The sequence below is a fragment of the Littorina saxatilis genome, linkage group LG1 (genome assembly GCF_037325665.1).
Source record: "Littorina saxatilis isolate snail1 linkage group LG1, US_GU_Lsax_2.0, whole genome shotgun sequence".
NCBI lineage: Eukaryota > Metazoa > Mollusca > Gastropoda > Littorinimorpha > Littorinidae > Littorina > Littorina saxatilis.
Genome location: NC_090245.1, coordinates 96,460,353 through 96,473,324, shown reverse-complemented (window position 1 = coordinate 96,473,324; position 12,972 = coordinate 96,460,353). Strand labels below are relative to the sequence as shown.

Sequence of the window (12,972 nt, the reverse complement as noted above, 5' to 3'; positions counted from 1 at the left end):
AGCGCGCTACCAACTGAGCTATATCCCCGCCTAGTGGGTAAGGAGCAGGCATCCCTTGAGGAAGGGTGAGTGTTTGAATCCCTTCAGCGCCTGGTGGGTTAAGGGTTGATATGTTTCTCATCTCCCAGGTCAACCTATGTGCAAACCGTCTAGCGCCTTATCTCTCTTTGTGTGTCAACTTATGTGCAAACCGTCTAGCGCCTTATCTCTCTTTGTGTGTCAACTTATGTGCAAACCGTCTAGCGCCTTATCTCTCTTTGTGTGTCAACTTATGTGCAAACCGTCTAGTGCCTTATCTCTCTTTGTGTGTACACGCAAGCACAACACCAAGTACCCACAGAAAAGTCCTGTTATCCATGTCAGAGTTTGGTAGGTTATAGATACACGAAAATACCAAGTATATGCATCCCCTGAAATAAGCATATGGCTGCCTGAATGGCGGGGTAAAATAGTCATACAAGTAAAAACCCACTAATGCACACACACACACACACGCGCACACACACACACATACACACACACACTAACACTAACACACACAAATGTACGAGGGAGTTTCATCCCACGCAGGCAGAAGAAAGCCTCACCTAGCGGCTGTGGTCGTGTGAAGCTGAGCACCCAGGCGTGTCGCAGGCGTATCAGGTCGTCCTGGCAGTGCATGGGGAACACGCCCGACACCACGTTCTTTGACACCAGCCTCGGCACTGAAACAGCAAGCAAAACATGCATACACAAGTTCTGCAACACTATTTCTCTTGGTTATTTTCTTCATTTCAGCAGTGTCTTCTTCTTCTACTTCGTTCATGGGCAGAAACTCCAACGTTCACTCTGGTTTTAGCACGAGTGGATTTTCGCGTGTATGATCGTTTTTACCCGGCCATTCTGGCAGCATAAGCCATTTTGGGGGGATCAGTTGTGTCTCAATACCGCCCATCCGTTGACTCCGACAGACGAAGCTCTTTCTACCATCAGGTAATAAATAATGTGGGACTCAGCTGTTAGACTGCCCAGCTCCTCAGTAGGTGACTCGCCAGGTCATGTGACATGACTGGCCAAGCCAGGTCACCTCATGCCACCCACCAAGAAATTCAACAGGTCACATGACTCCCCAACAAGCCATGTGGTAACCCACCAGGCCATCTGAGATGAGTTTCCAAAAGTGTGTCCATTCAATCACCCATCTGGTTCAAGGACCAGACCGGGATGGACACGGGTCAACTTAATGTGCAGACTTAGAGACAGTATCCATATCCAAACCCTGTGTCACCACTGTGGCTCTTAAAGACCTTGGTCATTCTGTCATAAGTGCAGGTGGCTGATTACATCTAAACACAAACACACACCTGGGTAGCGCGACTCTTGTTGCTGCTAGCTTTCCACTGGGAGGAAGCAACCTGAATTTCCCAGCAATGGGATAAATCCAAAAACAAAGAGACTGCCAACGTTCCAAAAATCAGAAAACAAGATTTATAAAAAAAAAGTAAATTTTTTTTTTAAATCTAGTTTTTTGATTCAGCAATGGGATGAAATGAAAAAAATGACTGACCAATGGGCTGTCCCTCCAGGAAGCGGACGTTGTCCAGCTCCTCCCCCTCGGTGGCGCGCAGGTTGTTCAGCATGTGCTGTACGATGCTCTGTCGCTCCTGGCTGGTGAGGAAGCTGCGCTCCTCCGACACTCCCTCAAAGCACTCCTGGTCCTCCAGCACGAACTCCTTCATGCCGCCGCCAAACTCCCCCCTCAGGGGCTTGGGGATCCCCAGCTCTTCCGCCCCCTGCAGCAAGCTGCACACAGCCAGGGAAAGTACTCACGTTCTGCTTCACATTTTATATGCACACTACACACAGCCAGTGAAAACTACTGGGGAAAGCAAGCTGCCATACAGTACGGCGCTACCCATCTTTTTACATTTTACCTGCATGTTCATGTTTCTAAGCCCTGAGACTTTCGCTATGAACTTGGGATCTGTATCGTGCGCATGCATGCACATGGGGGTGTTCAGACACCGAGGAGAGTCTGCACAAAGTGGACTCTGGGAAATAAATCCCTCGCCAAACATGGGGGTGTTCAGACACCGAGGAGAGTCTGCACAAAGTGGACTCTGGGAAATAAATCCCTCGCCAAACATGGGGATCAAACCCACGGCAATTGGGACAACTGGTTTTGAAGCCCACGGCAATTGGGACAACTGGTTTTGAAGCCCACGGCAATTGGGACAACTGGTTTTGAAGCCCACGGCAATTGGGACAACTGGTTTTGAAGCCCACGGCAATTGGGACAACTGGTTTTGAAGCCCACGGCAATTGGGACAACTGGTTTTGAAGCCCACGGCAATTGGGACAACTGGTTTTGAAGCCCACGGCAATTGGGACAACTGGTTTTGAAGCCCACGGCAATTGGGACAACTGGTTTTGAAGCCCACGGCAATTGGGACAACTGGTTTTGAAGCCCATGGCAATTGGGACAACTGGTTTTGAAGCCCACGGCAATTGGGACAACTGGTTTTGAAGCCCACGGCAATTGGGACAACTGGTTTTGAAGCCCACGGCAATTGGGACAACTGGTTTTGAAGCCCACGGCAATTGGGACAACTGGTTTTGAAGCCCACGGCAATTGGGACAACTGGTTTTGAAGCCCACGGCAATTGGGACAACTGGTTTTGAAGCCCATGGCAATTGGGACAACTGGTTTTGAAGCCCACGGCAATTGGGACAACTGGTTTTGAAGCCCACGACAATACCGACTGCCGGACTGAGCTATTTCCCCGTTAGATAAACACAACTCACTTTCCTTTCAAGCAGGTACAGTGGCCTGAAGATGTGTGAATACGTTACAGTCACAACTCACAGACGCAAGGATGCACATCACTTTTGAACACTCATATACCAGCACGATGCTTCAATCCACCCACACACACCCACCTATCTCCTTCATACCCCCCCCCCCCCCCCCCAGTACACACACAGCAGAACCCCTCTGTGAAGACCCCCAATTTAAGACTCCCACCCCAGTACACACACACCCTTTACAGTAGAACCCCTCTGTGAAGACCCCGCCCCCAGTACACACACACCCTTTACAGTAGAACCCCTCTGTGGAGACCCCCCCCAGTACACACACACCCTTTACAGTAGAACCCCTCTGTGGAGACCCCCCCAGTACACACACACCCTTTACAGTAGAACCCCTCTGTGGAGACCCCCCCCCCCCAGTACACACACACCCTTTACAGTAGAACCCCTCTGTGGAGACCCCCCCCAGTACACACACACCCTTTACAGTAGAACCCCTCTGTGGAGACCCCCCCAGTACACACACACCCTTTACAGTAGAACCCCTCTGTGGAGACCCCCCCCAGTACACACACACCCTTTACAGTAGAACCCCTCTGTGGAGACCCCCCCCCCCAGTACACACACACCCTTTACAGTAGAACCCCTCTGTGGAGACCCCCCCCCAGTACACACACACCCTTTACAGTAGAACCCCTCTGTGGAGACCCCCCCCCAGTACACACACACCCTTTACAGTAGAACCCCTCTGTGGAGACCCCCCCAGTACACACACACCCTTTACAGTAGAACCCCTCTGTGGAGACCCCCCCCCCCCAGTACACACACACCCTTTACAGTAGAACCCCTCTGTGGAGACCCCCCCCCCCAGTACACACACACCCTTTACAGTAGAACCCCTCTGTGGAGACCCCCCCCCAGTACACACACACCCTTTACAGTAGAACCCCTCTGTGGAGACCCCCCAGTACACACACACCCTTTACAGTAGAACCCCTCTGTGGAGACCCCCCCCCCAGTACACACACACCCTTTACAGTAGAACCCCTCTGTGGAGACCCCCCCCAGTACACACACACCCTTTACAGTAGAACCCCTCTGTGGAGACCCCCCCAGTACACACACACACCCTTTACAGTAGAACCCCTCTGTGGAGACCCCCCCCCAGTACACACACCCCCTTTACAGTAGAACCCCTCTGTGGAGACCCCCCAATTTAAGACTCCCACCATTCTAAGACCCAATTTTCTCACATTTTCTGCTCATAACCTCCGTAAATTTACCCCCAATTATAAAACATCCCCCTTTTTAAGACCCGATTTTCTAAAATATTTGAAGGTGGTAAAAGGGAGGTTGATCTCACTGCGCTCACCTCTCATAGGAAGCAGTCATGTAGAGACCATAGATGGCGGAGTTGCTATGGTGACGGAAGTGGACGGAGAGGTGTGGCACCCTGGAGCGCAACCTGGCCAGAAGCCACATGAGGGTGGCGTCGCTGGTGGTGGCGGGGAGGGTCAATACGATGTCGCAGTCCTCCGTCGGGATGGTGTGCATCCACACCTTGCTGGACACCAACAGGCGCTTGGAGTTGAACTTCCTCCCAAACATTTTCAGCGCTGCACACGAACACCACAGTAACACTCCTCTAAAACTGTATCGTTTTTAAAGCCCCTCTTCTACATGGTGCATTACACCATACACACAACATATGTGTTATTGTCTTGTCTCAAAGCCTCACATGTGGCGTGCAAACCTCTTCATTACAACACACACCACAGTAACACTCCTCTTAAGACTTTTTATTATTGTACTGTATTGTCTTCAAAGCGTCTCTTCTACAATGTTGCCAATACCCTACACACAACACTCGTGTTATTGTCTTCTCTCAAAGCCTGATCAATGTACAAACCTCTTCAGCACTACACACACCACAGTGACACGCCTCTAAGACTGTATTGACTCAACGATATTGTCTCCAAAGCGTCTCTTCTAAACTCTGCCAAAAAAATATTGCACCCGTTCTTGTACGAAGCAATCCATTTAGTCATTGCAAAAATAAAGTGCTTTTTGCCATGGTACCCCTCTAAATTGAAAAAAAACACCTCTTGTTTCTACTGCTCATGCGATCCACACCTGCATCAGTAGAAATGACATAACACAAGAGATACGCAAGATAGCAAAACAAAACAACCTGTTCTGGATAGCTAATTGAGTTGCGCCTATTCTGAATATTTTTCAATTTTTGAATTGGTTCCCGACGTTTTTGTCAGGTCGATTTTGGGGGTACCTTACTTCGGTGGCGGTCACATGACACCTATAACAGAAATCTTTGATCCGTGTGCCAGATAGCCAAGTGGAAGCTGGCTTTTATGGCATACAAAGTTTGAACGAAGTGACATGGGAATGAATGTTTTAGTTGGGGTACGAAAATGGGTGCAATAATGTTTTGGCAGAGTTTACAATGCTGCCAATACCATACCAGGTCTGAAAGTGGTGAGTAGAAACATGTTAATGGCCAGTAGAAATGTTAATCTACTCGCTAAATGCGAGTAAAGTTGCTGAAACAAATGGTTGGTTTGGCGAGTAAAATTTGCTCTCTGGCTAGTAAATTATGAGAAGTAAAACCATTAAGGCCAGTGCCCCATTTTGTGGACTTTCAGCGCTGCATACACACGCTTATTATTTTCTTGTCTCAAAGCCTCACTGTAAAAACATCTTCAGTACTATACACACCAGAATCAGACTCTTCTAAGGTTGAAGTCTTCAAAACTCCTCTTCTACATCGCTGCATTTCACCATACACAACATATGTGTTATTTATTGTCTCAAAGCATCGCCTGCAAAAACATCTTCAGTGCTACACATCCAACATATTTCTCTTCTAAATGGCCAGGTATGTGTCTTGATCAAAGCACACTCGCTCCTACTAAACACATTGACAACTTTCAGCTCACAAGCTCTTCAGCATCAGCAAAACAGACCTATGAGTCAGGTGAAATCAGTCCGACAAACGTTATTTCTAAACATAACCCGCATGCTGTGGTAGGCGCTAATTTCCATACAATTAAGGCTATCACAGAAAATGTCCCCAAAGGGAAGAAAGCAAGACAATTAGTTAAGCAGTCCAATATACAGACAATCAATATAGAAATGACAACTATACAGCTCCTGCGGGTAGATGTGTGTGTGTGTGTGTATGTATGTGTGTGTGGGTGTGTGTGTGTGTGTGTGTGTGGGTAGATATGTGTGTGTGTGTGTGTGTGTGTGTGTGTGTGTGTGTGTGTGTGTGTGTGTGTGTGTGTGTGAGTGTGTGTGCTTGCATGTGCAATCAGCTGATGATGTGAATGCAAGTTTCCAATCAAAGCAGAAGCCCCAAAGGCACAGAGTCTACCCTATGCCAGTTCTGTTTGCAGTGCCCGTCAGTGCCCGTCAATGTGCCGTACACTACAGACGGCTGCTTTGTTATCAAGAGTAATCATCTCCAGCGCTGCTGACCAATGAACTCAACTGAATAAGATTTTGCAAGGCAGTCTTGATCTCAGACGCAACACTCTGTTGTCTCGATCAACCTGAAAGGATCAGCAGAAATAGGTTCAGCCACAAAGAAAACTTTACCACTTGACAAGCTTCCCTTGCCTTTAAATCGACACCAACATTGCAACAACTGAATAAGACTTTGCAGAGCACAGTCTTTCTCAGATGCAACAGTCTCTTGACTGTACCTTTACCAAGAAAAAGGATGAGCACAAATAGTATCAGCCGCAAAGCTAACTTTACAACTTGACAAGATTCCCTTGCTTTAAAATGGAACAACATCAACAGTTGAAGAGTGACAATTATACAGAGTGGCCTTTCGGCTGAGTGATCATTACCTCATTTGAACACTACCAAGCTGCAGAAGCAAGGAAGAGCTGTTTGGCTGTATAAAGCCCAGAGCAGTACTGTTATCAGAGCTGGGAGTTTGGGGAACAGAAAGCAACAAGCCAATGCATAGTGTAAGGCAAGTATTGATTTTTCTGTTTGCTTGCCCCTCTCTCTCACTCAGTTTTAAGGAGTTTCTCTCCTTGTTTGGGTTCACCCTGCCATTATCAGGGCCCAAAACTCAGTCCTAATTTAGTGACTGTGAGGCATATTATGTACCCCACAGAACCAACTGTAATCAAGACTACTTTTTGTTTGTTTGTTTTTTGTTTGCTTAACGCCCAGCCGACCACGAAGGGCCATATCAGGGCGGTGCTGCTTTGACATATAACGTGCGCCACACACAAGACAGAAGTCGCAGCACAGGCTTCATGTCTCACCCAGTCACATTATTCTGACACCGGACCAACCAGTCCTAGCACTAACCCCATAATGCCAGACGCCAGGCGGAGCAGCCACTAGATTGCCAATGTTAAAGTCTTAGGTATGACCCGGCCGGGGTTCGAACCCACGACCTCCCGATCACGGGCGGGGCGGACGCCTTACCACTTGGCCAACCGTGCCGGTTATCAAGACTGCTGAAGTGTGCCTTGCTCTGCTGAAACGGTGAACTTGTGTGAGCCAACTATTGTCTCACTGTCCTAGCACTGCTGCTTGGTATGTAGTGCCTGTGTACTCTCAACTTTTCTGCATTCTGCTACACTGTTTCTCCGACCACATTTAACAACCCTGACACAGTGACAGAACTATTCAACAAAATTCACGACATGTGTCCAAGTAGTCAGACAATAAAAAAAACCCTGTTAAGACCCCCCCCCCTCTATTTAAGACCTCGCTTTTTCAGACTTTCTGTTCATAACCTCTGTAAATATACCCCCATTTTCAGACTTTCTGTTCATAACCTCTGTAAATATACCCCCATTTTCAGACTTTCTGTTCATAACCTCTGTAAATATACCCCCATTTTCAGACTTTCTGTTCATAACCTCTGTTAATATACCCCCATTTTCAGACTTTCTGTTCATAACCTCTGTTAATATACCCCCATTTTCAGACTTTCTGTTCATAACCTCTGTTAATATACCCCCATTTTCAGACTACCTCCTTTTCAGGACCTCAATTTCTCAGATTTATGAAGGTGATAAAAGGGGGGTCCCACTGTATCACTCACAGAGTGAGAGATTAAACGAGATTAAACGAGATTAAACGAGACTAAACGAGACTAATCAACATCAAGAAGCATTCTGTCTAAATGATCGATGGTGCAAACATCCATGTATTTCAGCATTTTACAATAAGTGAATTTGTTTTCAAGTATTGTGAGGGCCAGTTATATCACATGTAATGACATATGACGTGAATGTCATAAGACATAAGATCATTTATTGTCCATACAATTAATTACAATGGTTCATCTGCTCTTAAAACAACCAAAACAACATATGACAACAACCTTAAAAAACAAAAATAAAAACAATAAAACATACAAAGTAAGAACACCCAAAGTACTCCAGACAAGCACGTCCGCCACATGCATACTGCACACACACACACTGACACACTCGCACGCACATGAGTTGCTGGTAAGAGATAGTAACTAATGCATTGCACTTCTATCACAATCCTAAAACGTATAGATAATTCAAACTTTTGGCCATAAATATAAACAGTACATGCGGCATCACAGAGGGTTTCAAGTTATTGTGATTACACACACACACACACGCAATATGCACGAAGGTGGTAAAAATTAAATAGAGAATACTACATGGCTTGCTGTGTCCTACCAGATTTATACGAGTTTTTTAAATATTGAACTGCGAGCAAAAGCGAGCTGTTCACTATTTGAAAAAGCAACGAGTGTAAATCTGGTACGACACAGCAAGCCATGTAGTATTCTGTTTATCCTACATACTGTACTTACGTGTATTTTACTGAAAATGTCCTGCGGTCAAGGCAGCTAAATTGAAGATGCTTGTTTTGGAACCTCGATCTCTTCTAAATTCTTAAGCCTCGTGCAATCTATTACGTCAAAGCAAAGAAACGTCACTCTGAAAGTGTGGCGTGACGTGGTAGTTCTAAAAATTCATCGAGGGTAATTAGCGAGCGCAATTTGTTTTTCTGTAATGACGTTTGTCTCGGTGATTTTGGCATCATAAGCAGTGGAACAAGAGGCGAAGCCTTCAAGGCTCACGTAAGAAATCGACACACAGTAACACAAACTCAATCACTCCGTCACACATACACAAACACAGTACACACACACACACACACACACACACACACACACACACAGAAAGAGCATAGGTGAAACTGTGCAAGAAAGCGAGACACTAGATCTAGATCTGTCTGTCTGCATGTAGCCTACTTACATGGACACGACTGCCAAATAGTCTCGGCCCGCTCAAAATAACAATCACCGAGACTTTCAGTAATTCCATCGCGTGACGTCTAACCCTCGTACGTCATAATGTGACGTCAATGTAATATGACGTCTTCAAATGTTAAAGTTTCTACCACAGACATTGTCGTGTTTTTCCTTTCGTCACTCTCAGTCGCAAAGGAGACACAACGATATGTGTAGGTTCTGTAGATTTATTAACAGCTGGAACAACGGTGACAATATCTCTCAGCACAGTGTAAGAAAGAACAAGTGCAAGACTGGTAAAGAACAACAATACGTGTGCGCAGCCCTACTTATATAGTTAATGGACATACGAGAATATTCGGGAAACATCGACACTAATCTGGTTAGATCTACACAGTTCCATCTGTTCGATGAGCGTCTACGCTTACGTCATGAGTGACTGCGCACTTAATCAAAGTAAGTTCCATAATGTTCTTTATCCTTCCATTCGATTCCAGTGGTATCTAGCGATCTCCACAACACCTCCCCACCTAAACTGATGCTACTCCTGAAGCATCAACAGCAAAGTCTCTCTGTGGGTTTGCGTGTTCTCTTTGACCGTCTTGGATTGTCTGGTCCATACTCTGGAACGGATGGAGTACCTTTGGGTTTGGTCTGTCTCCGAGTTTGTGGCACAGTTTCCAAGATCTCCATGGGGTGATCTGTTACAAGTTCAGAAACAGTGTCCACTTCCTCACCAGGTTCATTGTCTTCCTCAGTGGTGTAGCGTGGCTGTAGCTGTTCCCAGTGTCGTCTCCATACTGGACCATTAGGAATGACCATGACGTTGAAGCAGCGAGTACCCAGAGACTTCTTGATGACTGCTGGTACCCATCGGTGTTGTTTGTCTCGGCGAGGTCCATGGTACAGAGCATACACAGGATCTCCGGCCTTGTACTGTCTGGTTACCTTGACGACAGCTTTCAAGTCTGGAGTCATCTGAGACTTGGATGCCTCCTTGTGGATTTGGCTGTAGTTCCTTTCTGCAGCCGTGAGAGTCTTGGACACGTTGGCGATTGGGCGCTCGCTTCCATCTGGATAGCGATGAAATAGGACTGCTCCAATTCCAACGTTGGACGCGTCACAAGCTAGTCCCAAAGTCTTGTTTGGATCGAAGTGTACCAGAACTTGATCCGAGGAAAGCACATTTTTCAACTGTTCAAATGCTGCCTGTTCCTCATCTCCCCACTTCCAGGGGTTCGCCTTCTTCGTCAGGCGGTAGAGCGGCTCTGCCATGCTGGCCAGGTTAGGGATGAACTTCCCGTAAAACTGAACTGAGCCCAAGAAAGACTTCAAGCTTGAGACGTCCGTAGGGGCTGGCATTTTCAAAACTGCCTCGACCTTCGATCCTTTGGAGATCCCTTCGGCCGATAAGGTATGTCCAAGGTATTCCACACTGGCTTGTGCGAACTCGCACTTTTCACGACGACATCTGAGTCCTTTGTCGTTCAGACGAGTGAGCAAACGTTCCAGGTTGCTCAGGTGGTCGTTGGCGTCCTTCCCGCTGACGAGTATATCATCTTGGAAGACGGCAACACCAGGTAGATCACAGGTCAGGTTTTCCATGATCTCTTGAAAGTAACCAGGTGCTGACTTTATCCCGAAAGGAAGTCGTTGCTGCAGGAGTACCCCACGGTGAGTGCTGAGGGCTAGCCTGCGTTGACTCTCTGGTGCCAGCTTGATCTGGTTGTAGGCATCAGCAAGATCGATCTTGGTGTATCCGAATCCACCTCCTAGCTTCTGCATCAGTTCCTCTGGGAGTGGCATTGGATGACGGTGATCTTCAAGCTGATCATTGATGCCCACTGAGTAGTCACCACAGATCCGTAACTTGGGCTTCAGGGTGCCCGAGGTTTGTGCCTTACGAATTGGTACCGCTGGCGTTCCGTATTCGTTGAACTGGACTGGCTTCCAGACTCCTTTGGCGATGCCTTCTTCGTAGCCTTTGGCGAGGTCATCACGAAGAGCGAAAGGTACCGGACGTGCCTTGTGAAAAACCGGCTTCGCATCAGACTTGAACTTCACGTCCAGTTCGAAGTCCTTGAGACATCCCAATTCTTGTTTGAAGAGATTTGGGAATTTATCAGACAGTCTGTGACAATCTCGTTGCAGGGCAGCATAAGGCGCGTTGGAGGTCGCTGGATGCGTAGGTTTTGCACCCTCACTCTTTGCGTGACTCTCTATGCTCCTCAGTCCTAGAGCATTGTCCACAGAAATTCCCAGAGTCTGGATTGCGTTGCGTCCTAGCAGATTCAGATGAGGGATCTTGGTGACGATGTACGGAATTGAGCTTTGCTTACCAGTCACTGGATCCTTGGTTTGGCCCATGAAAGTTCCCAGCACGGGCAGGTCGTGCTTGCTGGCAGACTCGTAACGATGTGTGACGTCATCCAGCTTCGGTTTTCCTAGTTGTCTCCAGACCGGAAGAGAAACAAAATTTCCCGTAGTTGCGGTGTCCAGTTCCATGGTGAACTGTCGGTCCTGGATTGTTATGGGTACATCCAACCTAGGAGTATCTTGGGGAACTTTACCGAGGATCGCGTTGACAAGCTCTGCTTTCGTGACTCTCTTCACGGAAGCTTGGGAATGTCGTTCCCGATTCTGATGTTGCTTTTTTTTACAGACAGCTTCCAAATGTCCTGTGACGTCACAGTATCGGCATTTGGCTTCTTTGTAGGGGCAGTCTGTTGCTTTGTGGGCCTTTCCACATCGGTAGCACTTCCTGTCTGTGGAATTAGACTGCTTGTGGTTCTTTCGTGGACCCGTAGTCTTGTTCTGGTGGACCTTGTTGACTGGCATGGTCTTGGAACCGTAGACAGTTTCCTTGGCAACCTTCGCTGCGTCTTCAGTCTCAATCGCGACTTGGACAGCACGTGCGAAATCCAGCTCTGTGTCCTTGATCTTGAATAGAGCCTTTAAGACAGCCTCATTGTTGACAGAACATATGAATCTCTGTCTCAGAGCTTCGTCTTGTGGGTTTTTGATCGAAGGAAAGTCACAGGTAGCGGCGTCTTGGCGTATGCGCGCTGCTAACTCCTGGAGAGTTTCGCCTGGCTTCCGTTTCATGTCACTCCAGAACTTGAAACGTTCTCGCACTATGAAGAGTTTTGGGTCGAACTGTTCTTTCATGAATTTGACAATTTCGTCCATTGTCAAACTGTTGATGTCCTTGGGCGGATTTTGCTGAGTAGCCAGATTTGCCAGTTGTTTGTAGACCGTAGCAGTCTGATTCGTCAAGAAAACTTGAGCCTTGCGCTGCTCCGGCACGGAGTTGGCGATCACAAACGTGCAAAATCTTGACCAGTAGTCAGGCCACAGTTCCGATGTTGCATCAAACGCAACAAAAGATGGGATTGCAGCTGCCTGTGTAGTAATGGGAAAACGTAGATTCGAAGCACTCGGATCGTCGTAGCTTTCCTCCCTGGCAGAAGCTGCGGCACCACTGAACACTTTCATCATCATCTCCATCTGGTGCATTTGTTGCTCCATATCTTCCTTGTGCTGGCGTTGCTGTTGCTCCAACTGCTGCCTCAGAAGCGTTATCAGCTGCTCTGTTTCCGTCATTTTGCAGTAATAAGTCACTCCGAATAGACAAGGGAAGTAACTGTCGGCGACGCCAGTTGTCGTGTTTTTCCTTTCGTCACTCTCAGTCGCAAAGGAGACACAACGATATGTGTAGGTTCTGTAGATTTATTAACAGCTGGAACAACGGTGACAATATCTCTCAGCACAGTGTAAGAAAGAACAAGTGCAAGACTGGTAAAGAACAACAATACGTGTGCGCAGCCCTACTTATATAGTTAATGGACATACGAGAATATTCGGGAAACATCGACACTAATCTGGTTAGATCT

The 12,972-nt window shown here is 47.2% G+C and overlaps 1 protein-coding gene across 1 annotated transcript in view; it reads right to left on the bottom strand.

The window, feature by feature from the left end:
• LOC138946668 (anoctamin-8-like) overlaps positions 1 to 12,972 on the bottom strand; it is a 46,304-nt gene that overhangs the window by 26,694 nt on the left and 6,638 nt on the right. The window contains exons 2-4 of the mRNA XM_070318098.1: positions 4,163 to 4,406; positions 1,547 to 1,782; positions 588 to 704 (exon numbers count right to left, since the gene is read on the bottom strand). Of these exons, the coding sequence (XP_070174199.1) occupies positions 588 to 704; positions 1,547 to 1,782; positions 4,163 to 4,406 (597 nt within the window). The remainder of the gene's footprint in view (positions 1 to 587; positions 705 to 1,546; positions 1,783 to 4,162; positions 4,407 to 12,972) is intronic.